General features: G+C 37.4%; 1 protein-coding gene across 1 annotated transcript in view; it reads right to left on the bottom strand.

Moving 5' to 3' along the window:
- Nucleotides 1-14,869, bottom strand: part of COL19A1 (collagen type XIX alpha 1 chain) — a 331,257-nt gene that overhangs the window by 96,672 nt on the left and 219,716 nt on the right. Inside the window, 1 exon segment of the mRNA XM_036024315.1 lies at nt 10,331-10,384. Within this exon segment, the coding sequence (XP_035880208.1) occupies nt 10,331-10,384 (54 nt within the window).

The following is a 14,869-nucleotide window of genomic DNA, read 5'->3' as shown; positions in this document are numbered from 1 at the left end:
AACCTTAATGTTTACCCACCATAGAGAAATGGTGCTTAGTCCATCCACTGGCCCAACTAATAAGTCTGGCAACCATATCAAGGATTTCAAATACTCTGTCTCATCAGTGCTATACATAATACATGTCAGTTCAGACATAATAATAGTTGGTTTCAATAACATAATCCAAGATGAAAAAAAGTAGGCAGTGGCTGTAATATAAAATCCTTTTCCTCCAGAGTCTAGTTATAATTAGCAAAAATTCAGGAAGTCAGAAAGTGGCTACTAAAAGCCTCCCTGCTGCTATCATAGGGAGAGAGAGAGAGTAATTAGGGAATCGAACCCAAGTGAATTTTCAAATTCTCAACCTGATATCCTCAGCTGCCTCACTTGCATGTATCCGTATTCTGTAGCAACACAAGGTGACACTGGAATTTTAGCAATGGTGGCAACAGCTGTTTTGTCTGGGACAATGACCCTAGTGGGGGACAAGTGGCAATAAAATGATTAACTGGCCGTGTCTCCATTTTATAGGTCTTATGTATCTTTATTTTTATATCTAAAGAGGTCATCTTATTTTTATTAAGAAATGAAATTACTATTCCCATTGACTCAAATAAATGGTCAGGTTCATTTTCTCTAAAGATATCATCATTACAGTGCATGGCCTTTGGACATTTAATAGACCCAAGAGACTAAGATTATTTGCTGAAAGGAAAACTGAGAAATATGACAAAACTGCAATCAGTTCAAGGCTTCCACAAGGGAAGAATATGAATTAGATTTCCATTGAGACATCATAAGCCTCAAAATGCATCCAGGGTATTTTAACAAGAAATTGAATGGTTTAATCAAATTTCTTTTTTGTCATCCACATAATTCAGCAGTCCAAAATGTTTGGGGGTACAGACTTATTTTGGAGGTGGGTCTTGCTGTGTCCTGAAAGCAACTTTGCACCTTGAGTTCTCGGTACGTGATAAATCAAGTTGGGATGGAAGACACGTAATCTGGGGGCAGGGATGCGTCAGGGGCACGGGTGCCATGAGGCGTTCGTTCAACACTGTTTTGAGGGCATACACGTTCCCTGCTATGATTGTTCCCCTAATCCAAACCCTAGCTTATCAGAAAGGTAGACAAAACAGATGGACTTATACATGATTAGTCTCCATCTTTAATGAAAAATGTGATAGCCACTGGACTCAGACGAGACTGAAATTAAATGGGCTCCTGTGCAAGCTCTGTCAGTTTTCTTGTTTTCTCCCAGCAAACTAGTCTATTCCCTAGTCTATTCACTAGTATGTGAAGATGAAAAATAATGTGTTAAAAAGATGTTGCCTTTAGAATTATCAGTAGAAATAATAACTTCATCTCATTGATATAAAAATCTAACCATCTCTGATAAAAGCACATAGCCCCAGCTGGGTGGCTCAGTTGGTTGGAACACTGACCAATGCACCAAAAAGGTTGGGGATTTGACTCCCTGTCAGGGCATGTACAGGAAGCAACCAATCAATATTTCTCTCTCACATTGATGCTTCTCTTGTCTCTCTCTCTCTCTTTCTCTCTCTCTCATATCTTTCCTCTCTTTTTGGAACCAGTGAACATATCCTTGGGTGAGGATTTAACAAGAAGCACACATACTAACTCTACTAAAACTTACAAAGGGAGATGTGACAGGTTTGATTATTTTCCTTGCCACTTATCATCATCCTCCCCCCCCCCCCCGCCCCCAACCCCTGTCCCCACCCCTAATCCTTCTCTCACAAGGCCCTACATGATAAAAGCCATTCAGTTCCAAAACCTCTCCTGGTACTATTCTTCTCCTAGCTCTTTTATGTTTGTTAAATACATTCAATTCTTTCCTACCCCAGGCCATTTGCATGCCCTGATCTTCCTGGTAGGAAGGTTCCTGTTCTGGCTCTCACATGGCTAGCTCCTTCTAAAGTAATGTCATCAGGAAGATGCTCAGAGGTGCACCTGGACCACTTTATCTAGAGTAACAACTCTTCCAAATCATTCCCACATTACCCAGTCTATTCCCCTGTAGCATCTCACGCTAAACTGAAATTGTTTTGTTTATCTATTGAATTGCTTAATAACCATTGTTTCCCCTCCCATACAATGGAATGTAAGCTGCTGAAGGTAGAGGTCTTGTCTGTAGTTTGAGAGTTCCTATGTTGTTTTTTAAACCACCGTATACTCAATGTTTATAACAGTGATTCACACAGTAGATATCAGCAAATATGTGTTTAATAAATAGATTCAATTTCACACCTTAAATTTATTCTTTTTAAATATTTATTTATTTAGTTAGTTATTTTCACCCAAGGTCATTTTTTCATTGTTTTTGGAGAGAGAGAGGAAGGGAGGGAGGGAGAGAAACATCAATTGGTTGCCTCCCACATGTGCCTGTGCCCAGAATGGGGATTGAACTGGCAACCTAGGTATGTGCCCTGACTGGGAATCGAACCTGTAACCTTTTGGTTTGGGGACAACACTCCAACCAACTGAGCTACACTGACCACAACTAAATTTATTCTTTTAACTGTATGCTGTGCAGTGTTCTTCTACACTGAAGTTAAAACCAAAACAGAAATAACAAGATATGTATGTTTTAAATCATATTGTTGTTTTAGAAAAGAAGCATAAATTTCATTGGAGTCAGCTCCCACAAAATGAACACTAGAGTGTTATGAGCATTTTACAGTAGATGGGCAGTTTAGAGATCCATGAGCTAAGGGTTTTCACTTCAAGGGAGTAACATGTTGACATTGAAAATGACTGTAGATGAAATAGCGTTTGTATTTAAAATATAAGATAAGCAGAAAATACAATAAAACCCTAAAAATATATTTTGAAAATCATATAGATTTACAATTAAGCTTCAAACACTGAAAAATTTCCATACCTTGGACATCCTCCAAAGGGTTGTGAAGTGTCATTCCTTGCATAGAGCTTTTCCAGTAAAAACAGTAGAGGGAGCTGCTGCCCCATGTTACAAATTTCTTAAATTTCTGTTTTCAACATAAATTGCTATGCACTGAAATGTGACACATTTGAGCCCAATGCTCAATTCCCATACTGAAGTAATGAAACAATGCACAAAAACAATGCCAGAAAAAAAAAGGTAGGAAATCAAGAGCCCTGCCCGGAACAGAAAGAAATAATAACACATTTTTAAATTAATGTGGTTTTTAATAAACACTTTCTACAGTGATGAGGAATGAGAAGTAAAGTTAATGTCAGATGAGTGGGCTAACACATACTTCCTTTGATGGCTTATTAGTTCAAGTCTCCTGCCTTCCCTCCTGGTCTGCCGCATTTCCAGCTGCTTTCCTCTCTTTTTCTGAGGCAATGAAAAATCAGAATATTTTGAAGTAAACTAGGGCATTTCAAGTATTGAGACTTTCCAAGTCTCATTATCATACCATGAGGCCGCTATTTTCCATTGCCTATGCTACTCAGATGAATGTAAGGTTTAAAAAAAACGTGAAAATTTTTATTAGCATGTCAGGGGCAGTACTTGAGGCTTAAGAGAAGATCACAACTAATAAAAGGCAGCAGCTCTGATCATGGATAAACTAGCTCCACAAGCAAGGAAGAAACTAAATCTGAGCAGAAAAGACATCACTGAATACTTAGACCCAGCTGTTATCATTGCCTCATTGTGAGTAACTTTTATCTATCTCTTCATGAGTAGATTTACATTTGTGGAATAAGTATTTCATATGCAGAGTATGCAATCTTTCATTTTAGCAATTCATTGAAAGACATTCAATTTTTTAATTGAATTTTGAGAAATCTGGAGAAGAAAAATGTTGGTTCAGTTACAGATTCAAGACAATCTCTTCTATCTACAATACCATATGACTGAATGGCCGTTCAGAAAGATAGTAATGGATTTAAGTATATTTAAATAGAACCTTGCATTTAAGAAAGTTCTTTCACACACATGGCATTCAATTCTCCCAGCAACTATGCAAAGTAGATGTGGCAGGTACTGTAATTTCAAATTTATAGAAAAGGAAACTGAGATATGGAAATGCCAAGTGAACTGGCCAAGGACACACAAGTGAGGAGAAGGATTGGGTCCCTCACTGTCTTCTTCCACTGTCCCACTGTCCTCAGGCACTGCGGTGCTGTCACTTACCAAGGAAAGATCAAACCGTGTTCTGTGTATGGTGTTTAAAGTAAGGCCAATCTACTCCAGTTGTGAACTAGAAGCTTGTCTTTTATACCTGTGATCTAGTAGAATACAGGTGGCTTTAGGGATCAGTTCCTGGGTTTTAATTCCAGTTCCCCCTACTTACACTTGTGTGATCATGGGCATGCTACTAGATGTTTCTAAACATACATTAGCCTATTTTAAAGTGAGGATAATTTCTACTTCTCATCATAGTTGTGAAGATTACATAAGGCATTGGCAGGTGAGTACCTTAAGTAGAGCTAGAACTATAATAAGCTCTCCTGATCCATTCCTTTCTTTTAAACCTACTTCCTCAGAAGTTAGTGCTATTTCCTTCCCCAGGAAGATGCTTAATGTTCTTTTGCTTCCTCTCTGAAAGGCTGCTCTCAATAATAATCTTAATGTATTTGCTGGCATTGCAATCCAAGACATCTCTACTCAATGGCTTCCCTCCACTGAAGAATATTCACTTAAAACAAGATGGCAGAAGTTATTTGGGGCATATGGAAGCTTCTTCCTTTTATAGGTAAGATTAGCTCTGTTTGTTAAAAGAAAATTGGACCAATGCTTTATAAAAAATACATTCATCATAAAGTGTTGTGGCTGCCTCTGTTAGCCAGTTTAGCTGCTCTTTAATTATAAGCATTCTGATTAAGAATAATTTTATTAGCCCTGGTTGGTGTGGCTCAGTGAATTGAGCATCGGCCTGTGAACCAAAAGGTCACCAGTTAGATTCCCAGTCAGGGCACATGCCTGGGTTGTGGGCCAGGTCCCCAGTATGGGGTGTGCGAGAGGCAACCACACACTGATATTTCTCTCCCTCTTTTTCTTCTTTCCTTCTCCTCTCTCTAAAAATAAAATAAATAAAATCTTTAAAAAGGATAATTTTATTATAAGAAGATTATGTGTGTATAAATTTCAACTGAGTCTTCCCCAGAGAGAGAGAAAATTGCTATTACATGTGAGGAGATGGGGAACTAAAATGCAGTGATATGTATGACTTTGATAAAACAGCAATTCATCAAGACAATTTAATAACATTAGTTCACTAGATCTACTTTTAGCAAATATTTCATATTAAAATTTTTTCCTTAGGAAATATGCTCTGTCAGGGAGAATGAGGTTGTGTATATACATGTGTATACACACACACACACACAGACACATAGACACATGCATATATATATATGCACGCTAAATGGAAAGTTGTAGGAAATTATTCTTTGTAAGCAACTTATCTTTTTGGTACAAATATTTCTTTAAAAGGAGAGGAAATACCAATGTGGCTTCTGAACAAAGAATCAAAAGTAGAAAAATTGGTTAAAATGTTTTAATTATGTGAGTTGTTTCAGGCCGTTAGAGATTTCTTTTAGTTCCATTTTTGGAAATTTTCCTTGACACTCCCTAAGTAACAACACTGTCTTTGATTTAGGAAACATCTCTAAAGCCCCACAGGGAAGAAGATTTGTTGAAGTGGAGAGAAGCATGCCGTTACCCAAGGATCCAAGCCTCCCGGGAAGATAACTTCCGTTCTTCTTGGTTCTTTTCAGACACTTGGACTGATCAGATCAAAGTCTGCCCCCTCCCCAACTTTTCTAAAGGCTAATTGCTCAAACACATTTTCTAAAATTATATACTATTCACTCATTTGTGGTATATTACATATTATTTGATTGCTATTTGATAAAAGAGATAACATTAATATATTTTGCTATTTCAAATTATGACATTCTAACATGTGCTTTTGGAATCTCACATGCAAGCCACTAGGGTGAGTCATATACCATCTCTCTATTTCAACGAGAAGTACTTTTCGCTCTGACCAACCTTCCCCTCTTTCTCTTATTATGTTCATTCCTGCTATCAAGTCAGGCTCATGTCCAAAAGCCTCGCACGGGGTCCAATGTTGAAAAAGACAAGCAAGTGAAATATAATATTTTGACTTAATAATATTCATAAGTAAAGGGAGCTGTCTCTTAAGCTACATATAAATTGTAAAAAACAATACAAACAGCTCCACGAGACATCTTAACAGAGAAAAAAAAATCTGTTGATACATTGAAAATAGGAAATACTATGATAGCTGCAATAAATCATGCTTATTCTCTCAACAATCCATCTCCGTTGTGCCACTACAGTGGCTTGTCAGTGAAATCTGGCTGTGGAACCCTCCACTTAGAAGTCTTCAGAGTTTATGCTGCTGCATGACTTGCCATGAGGCTTGCCAGGAGTCAACCTGCACTTGACTTAGTTCTGTGTCCCAGAACCATCTGAGCTGTCTGCCTGTCACCCATCCCCAGAAACTCAGCACTTGTTCAACTTTTGTTCAGGCTGTTTTCCTGGGCCAACAGTTCTGAGCTTGTATTCTTCTTCCCCTCTATTTACTGCACTGGAAAAACCTTCTCAACTTTTAAAAAATAGCTTTATTGAGGTATAATTGATAAACAAGCAGCTGTATATATTTAGTATGTCCAGTTTGATGAGTTTGGACAAATGCAAACACCCATGATATCATCACCACAATTAAGCTGACATATCCATACCTCCCAGAGTTTACTTGTTACCCTTAGTTTTTCTGTTTGTTTGTTTTGGTGGTAAGAACACCTAACATGAGATCTACCCTCTTAACAAACTCTGAAGTATATAAGTATTACATGGTTAATGACTGGCACTATGTTGTACAGTAGAACTCTAAAATTTATTAATCTTACAGAAGTGACACTTTATACCCATTGAATAACAACTCTCCATTTCTCCCTTCCCCAGCCTCTGACAACCACTATTGTATTCCCTGCTTCTATGAGTTTGACTATTTTAGAAATCTTATAAAAGTGGATTCATGCTGTCTTTGTTCTTCTGTGACTGAATTATTTCACTAAGTATAATGTCTTCCAGGTTCATCCATGTTGTAGTAACTGGCAGGAATTCTTTCTTTTTTTAAGGCTCAACCTTTATGCTTCAATTTTCAGTTATTGAAGGAAACCTCCACAACCATTATCTTTTCTAAATTGTCATCCTCTGTTCATATTTCTGTGAACTGAACTTGAATCCCTAGAGGACAAGGACAATATCTTGTTCATTTTTGCAAGCCCAGCTCCTAACAGAGTGTTAGGTACATAGCAGGCCTTAAATGTTTGTGAAATTGTTAAACAATGAGAATTGGAACAGTCTGATTGTTTGTGTGAGCTCATTTTCCTAAAATATTAGTTAATATGATCTTGAAAGGACTAATTTCAAAGAACTCTGTTCATTTCTAACATTTGGGAAACAACAGACCTCTTGCTAAAGTACACTATGCTTAGAAAAATTAAACATAAAGGTAGCACAGAAAAAGGTGGAGAGCTGGTTATTTGACCTTCTTTCCCAATGCTACCCTTAGCTAATTCTTGTAACTACATGTAGGTGCTGCACAGGGGTTTCACGTTAGCATGCATGTCACCAGTTCAACCAAACATGCAACCCGCTTCAGAAAAATTCAAAAGCTGATGTAAACTGTACCCCAAGATAAAGCTTTTATAATACTTGCATTAAAGAAAAGATCTTTTAGTCAAGTAGAGGAGTTATTCCAGAATAAAAAAGACAAGAGGTTTCTATAAACTATAATTCTTAAGCAGAAAATGAGCTGATGGTATAGTCTCACACTTTTTCTTTTAAATAAAAGCTGACCTATAATAAAAACCTTTTCTTTTTTGCTTAGATTTTTTTCCTTATTTCTTGTAGTCTAACAAATTGTTATCTTATTCTATTACAGAAGATAACAAACCATTTTTCTTTTTAATACTTTGGACTCAGGATTTAATGACCACTGTGTATGAGACCCATGGCTGAGTTTAAATTCTAAATCTAATACTGGAGATAAAATAAATGCCTCTCTCTCCAAACATTCTGGCAATAAACTGAAACCTATGAAACTGAATATTATAAATACTTTCATAGGGTTGTATATTTCTTAATCTTCTAAATTCTCCAGTCAACTCACTTGATCTATAGCTGAGAATTCATTCCAGGATGTGGTGTAATCCTTTTCTCTCCTAGACATTTGGCAAGCTTGGCATGAAGGCCTTCATCTTTCAAATTCCCCCTTTGAGACAACAATGATCCTGTCTTGAATGCAGCATCATACATTTAGAAAACTACAGGAAGGTCTAATCTTGCCTGGTAGCATTCACCAGCTTTTCTTTTTTTGTAACAGAAGACAATTATTGAAAATCCTACAATGTGTTCTCTCTTTTGCCAGAAACCTTGAAATAAAAACCAACAAAGCTGATTCCTTTAAACACTGGATTCCAGGATGCCAGTTTATGCCTCTTCCCCCCCCCCCCCAACACCCACTTGTTTTTATAATCAATCACTATCAATTGACACCAGTACGTTGCTGAAAGAACAATCCCTTGCATGGCTAAAGTGGATGAAAGGAAATCCATGACAGGACAGCAACCATTTTTAGCATGTGACCACACCCTATTAGATTCTTAAGGTTCTATGTCTGGAGTCCTCTGGTGGGGTTCAGTTCTTTAAAAAATTCCTTATTTTTTTGGTCTTCATTTTCTCATCCACAATATATATTCATTTGTTTACTCATTCATTAAATAATTAATAACCACATGCTACATGCCAGAAACTGTGCTAGGCAACGGTTATAAAATAGAGGTTTTAAAAAATTCACAGGACAGTGGGCAGACAGATAAGGAAAATAACAGTTACAAAACAATGTGCTCTCTCCATAGGGGGTATAATATAGGATCGTGGAAGATGACACCACACATACTGTGAGCCCTTACAAAGGCTATGTAGGAGAACCGATGTGTGAGCTGAGTCATGAAGGAAGAGGGATGCTTATCTAGGCCTCTGGGAGAACATTTGCTAAGCATGGTATTTTTGAGATAGTGAAGGAAGATTATACTGCAGATTGCAAAAGAAGGAAGGGCACAGAGAAGGAGAGGCAAAGATAGGTACAGGGCCAACCGGGAAGGGTCAAGAATGGCATATAGAAAATGTGGAATCCTTCTCGATAGAAAGAGAGTTATTAAACAGTTTTAAGCCAAAGAGTTGCATGATCAGAGTTATGATTTAGCAATATTACTCCACTTACAGGAAGCAGAGGCAACAGACAACCTCTGAAATGTCTACAACAATACAGATGTGAATTGACAAGGGCCTCAACGTGATGAGGAAAGAGAGGAGGAGATAGTTTCATGAGCTACTGGGACGTAGAATTGACATAATTTAGGAGCTGTCTGAATGTGGAGGATGAGGAAGAGAAAAAAATTCTAGAATGTTATTAGATTTTAGTCTGGGGATGCTCCTTTTGTTATACATAGGAGACCTCCAAGAGGAGATGCTGAACAGGCAGTGAGTTGTACAAGTCTGTACCTCAGTAGGAATGTCTGCATTGAAATAGAAGACCAGGAATCTTTAACCAAGGCAACATATAGAGAGGGGAAGAGGGAATGTTGTGATGAAGGAGCCAAAAAAGGATGGTCCCAGAGGTAGAAAGGAAAAAACAACCAATGTCACTAAACTAAGAGAAGAGAGAGTTTCAAGGAGACAGCAGGCAACAGTGTAAATTCCTGGACAGCACTGAAATAAGATGAAGCCTGAGAAGAGCCCTGGGAATCTCACACCTCAGTGATCATTGGTGACTAGAGAGAGTGCAGTGTCAGTGGGGTAGCTTGGACAAAAACCAGACCCACTAGAGTTAAAGTGTCAGCAGAACCGTAAGAAATGGAATACTTTTTCTAGAAGCTTTGGGTAAGGGAAAAGAACAGCTAATTGTCTAGAAGATATCTATAGCTCTCTTTAGCAACAACATTCTTTGAAATTGTATCAAGAAAAGTAGGCATACTTCCCCAGATATCTAACTCATTCATTACCTGCCTGGCTATTAAGAAATTGAGATGGAGTCAGGTGGGTTCAGAACAGGATTCATTTATTTGGAGTCTTGGCTTAGGGAACTCATGCAGGCAGTAACAAAGATGTGGGTGAGGTGTGTGGACAGAGACCAACCTCCCTTATCTCTTGGTTTTTGTGGTGGTGGGAGGTATAGGCAGTAAAACCATCTTAAACAGTAGAGAGATGGAAATTATTTTTACAAGAGAGTACAATAGCCCTTAGATAAACCAGGAAATAAAAGATTCTCCACAAAATCAATCATCTTTTACTCACAGGTGGTCCTGGGGGTCCTGGTTTTCCTGGAGGACCTGTTTTTCCTCGTCTTCCCTTGAAATCAAAGAGAAACAGAAAATAAATGATGTGATCCTACTTTATTTAAATGGCAATGTTAAAAACAGTAAACATTAACTAAAAGTGAAAAAACAATTCCAAGTCCACATGACTTTTAAACAAAAATGAAGCCTAAGAGTTATGGGCCCATTTGAATTTATTCTCATGTGTGGTGTAAGAAGGTGGTCTAGTTTCATTTTTCTGTGTGTATCTGTCCAATTTTCCCAATTCCATTTATTGAATAATCTGTCTTGAGTCCATTACATGTGCGTGCTTCCTCTGCTGAATATTAATTGACTGTGAAGGCTTGGGTTTATTTCTGGGCTCTTTATTCTGTTCCATTGATCTATGCAGCTGTTTTTATGCCAGTACCATGCTGTTTTGATTAGTATAGCTTTATAGTATAGTTTAATATTAGGCAGCACGATTTCTACAACTTTGCTCTTTTTTTTCTCAGGATCACTGTTGCTATGCAGGGCCTTTTGTGGTTTCATATAAACTTTTGAAACATTTGTTCTAGTTCTGTGAAATATGTCATTGAGATCTTGATAGGAATTGTGTTGAATCTATAGATTGCTTTGGGTACTATGGACATTTTAATCATGTTAATTCTTCCTATCCAGAAAAAGGTATGTGCTTCCACTTATTTTTCTCTTCTTCAATTTTTTCCTCAGTGTCTTACATTTTTCCAAGTATAGGTCTTTTATATCCTTGGTTAGATGGATTCCTAGGTATTTTATTCTTTTTGAAGTAATCATGAATGGGATTCTTTCCTTAATTTCTCTTTCTGATAGTTCATTATTGGCATATAAAAATGAAACTGATTTCTGAATATTAATTTTGTATCCTACTACTTTGCTGAATTCATTTATCAGATCTAATAGTTTCTTGGTGGAATCTTTGGGGTTCTCTATGCACAGTATCATGTCACCTGTAAATAAAAAGAGTTTTACCTCTTCCTTTCCAATTTGGATGTCTTTATTTCTTCTTCTTGTCTGATTGCCATGGCTAGGACTTCCAGTACTATGTTGAATAAGAGAGGAGAAAGGACGTCCCTGTCTTGTCTCCAATCTTAAGGGGAACACTTGTAGTTTTTGCCCATTGCATATGATGCTGGCAGTGGTTTTGTTATGTATAAACAACAAGTGCTGGTGAGAATGTGGAGAAAGGGGAACCCTTTGCATTGTTGATGGGAGTACAGATTAGTGTAGCCACTGTGGAAAGCAGTATGGAGATACCTCAAAAAATTGAAAATAGATGATTTTTGACTAAGTGATCCCACTTTTGGGAGTATAACCAAACAAATCTAAAACACTAATTTGAAAGAACATAAGCATCCCTGTGTTCATCACAGCATTATTTACAATCACCAAGACATGGAAGCAGCCCAAGTGTCCATCAATAGGTAAGCGAATAAAACAACTATGGGACATTACACAGTGGAATACTACTTGGCTGTAAAAAAGAAGAAAATTTTACCCTTTGTAACAGCATGGATGGACCTGGAGAATATTATGTTAAGTGAAATAAGCCAGCCAGAGAAAAACAAAAACCATGTGATTTAACTCATATGTGGAATCTAATGAACAAACTGAACTAACAAGCAAAATCGAGACAGACTCATAGATAGAGGGCAGGCTGACAGCTGGAGGGAGAGGTTAGGGGGTGGAAGGATTGAGCAAAAAGGAAAAAGGACTCATGGACATGGACAACGGTGTGGTGATTACATCAGGCAGTGGGGAAAGGGGATAAATGGTAATGGAAAAAATAAAATAAAAATAAAAGTTATGGGCAAAATCTTAACAACCACAATTAGCAAAACAGTGCCTGGAATGAATATCTTAAATGTTATTAGCAGTCCTTGATACTCCAATAAAGTAATATAAAATATTTGAAAGATGGTCTGAGATTGGCATTTTATCTGATGATTCTGTTGTTTCAGATACAATAATACATCTATTTCTCATCTTAAATTGGTGTTTCTCACAGAGTGGTCTGAATTCTAATCTGTAGGAGTTACCCGAGGGTGAGATTGGATGTTAAAAATGCATATTCCTGACTCCATTCTACTCTTGTTGGTTTAGAATCTCTGGGGAAGGGGGTTATGCATCTGCATTTTTAAAACTACTACAGGTAATTCTTATGCTCACTTAAGTTTGAAAAATACTTCCCTAAACTATATCATAATTATATATGCTGTATAAAGCACATTAACTCTTTTCTTCCATTTGGATGATTAAGCTGTTTTATAAGTGAACTTAAATATATACTTCTGTATTAAATGTTATTATTGCAACTGAATGTTAACTCTTCCAAGTTTACAACCAGCTAAATTCCAAAGGAAAGTTTTAGGCAAATAAGATCATGCAGACATATCTAAGTAACTGTGTACATGATACCATTTTTTAAAGAGCAGTTATTTATTATAATTTTTTTTCTAAATTTTTCTCCTTTGTAACAGAAGGAAATAAGCGTGGGTATTGAAAGCACACATTTTGAATGAGAAGCACTTATGAGCATGTCTTTTACATCTGGCCACTCTATTTCATTGTTGATAATAACTTTTTTATTACCATATTGGTAACACATTGGTAGTACACTGGTAGTACATACTGCTTCTATTGAAGAAGTAAAAGTATTGTATTGATCCTTTAAGGCCTTTTTTGGGAGAATTATAAACAAACATGAAAAGGCCTATTTCATTCACTAATTTTCTTGCTCTGAAAGTGTTAGGCAAAGTTTGATCTCTGGTTTTCATCTGGGCTGGGAGTGGGATAGCAAGTTCAATGCTAGCGGAGCCGGTGCAGTAAGCTTGGGAGGTGAGTAATCACATACCACAGTGCAATTGGGTGGGAAATGCTCCCTTTGTGGCTGGAGGCAAGTTAAGTACATCCCACCAAGGACTGATAAAAACAGCAGCCATTTAATAAATTATCCGAGCTAACATCTACAGATTTTAACATATTTTATTAAAGCTACAATTAGTGGTGTTTTCATTTACTTCCTGTTTTAAACATCTGAACCATGGATTTTCTTTGGGAGATTGTAAAACTGGAATAAGCATAAAATTTAATATTCTGTAACCAAAAATGTTACACGTACACCATTTTCTAGTCTCGTAGTTTACACATTCTGAAAATCAATATATTGGGTCTTTCAGTAAACGTAAGTCAATTAGCCCCTGAGAATTAATCAATGATAAAAAGTTTACTTAGAAAGTGGAAGCACTGTAATCTAATTCCCAAGAGGACAAAGGAACAAAATCAATAGCATTCAAGTAGGTGATTTTTTTCTTTTAGTTTGAGGTCAGTTAAAATCAGAGGATCAACGTTTGCGTGCATTCTGCTTTCTTTGAAGGTGACATGTTCATTGATTTGAGTGGAAAGTGGGGAAAATGAGGCTGACTATTGATCAACTTTTATCACAGAGTTAATGTGTAAGACAAACCGAGTGTCAGATGTTGTAACATGGCATTGGCACATCTTAAGATGAGGAGTGAAAAACATCCACAATTCAGTGTGGTGTGGGCAAACATCCAAATTCTTGCATATCACCGCTGGTTTGCTTGATTGTTTAGGTCAGCCTTGCCATTGTAAGAGTGCACTGCAGTGTGTGCTGAAAGAGTGCAGGGGGAGTGCTCACTGGGTTTACACATCCTTGCCAAGAGTGTACATGCAGATAAATATTTTTGAGGTTGTTAAATTATTGAAACATATTGTGAGTAGGTAACTTCAGCTAACTAATAATTTCAGTTTAAATGTGGCTTCTGGTCTTGAGTTTCTAGTAACACCTAGAGCAGGTTTGAGTAATTTTTTTAAAGATGTGCTTTACCAAGCAACACAGTCACCATTTTCTTAGCCATTCTCCCAAATAATTTTAGGGGTGAGGTTTACTTGCAGTCCTGTCTCACTGACCTGTAGAACGGACTCTGACAGAATAGAGCAGAGGGCTGAGTGGATGAAAAACGTTGGTGAAAACTCCAGAATGTAAGGGAAGTATTGGGAGTCACAATTTCTATCAGCATGATAGTTCCAGCCCACTCTCAAACATCATCCTTCTCTCCAAGGACCCTGGGAATTAACTCCTTTGTCTTCTTCCCCTGATTCAAGGCTACCAGCCGCACTGAATACAGTCTCATAGTTTCCTATTCCTCCAAAGGATCTTCTCTCTTTTCACTTAACATCATCAGGGAAAGGCAAAAGCCTACTTAAGAATTAACAGCAGATTTTTGAGAAGGTAAATTTTGTGACTGAAGCCAGGATAATTGGGGGAGGATTTTATTATTAATAATTATGCCAAGACAAAATTATAGCTCTCATCCCAGGGCTAAATCAGACTCCTCCATTTTTCTCAGGAGAGTGTAATCTGTGACTCTCGGTCCTTTTCTAACAGGGCTCTGAGGAATTTGATGAGGACACCTGGGGCCAGGTGCTGAGGCTGGGGCTGCTGATGGTAGTGGCAGGGAGTACCCTGGAGATGCTC

This window comes from Phyllostomus discolor, chromosome 4, assembly GCF_004126475.2.
Source record: "Phyllostomus discolor isolate MPI-MPIP mPhyDis1 chromosome 4, mPhyDis1.pri.v3, whole genome shotgun sequence".
In the NCBI taxonomy this organism is placed as follows: domain Eukaryota; kingdom Metazoa; phylum Chordata; class Mammalia; order Chiroptera; family Phyllostomidae; genus Phyllostomus; species Phyllostomus discolor.
This window is presented reverse-complemented; position numbering and strand designations above follow the sequence as displayed.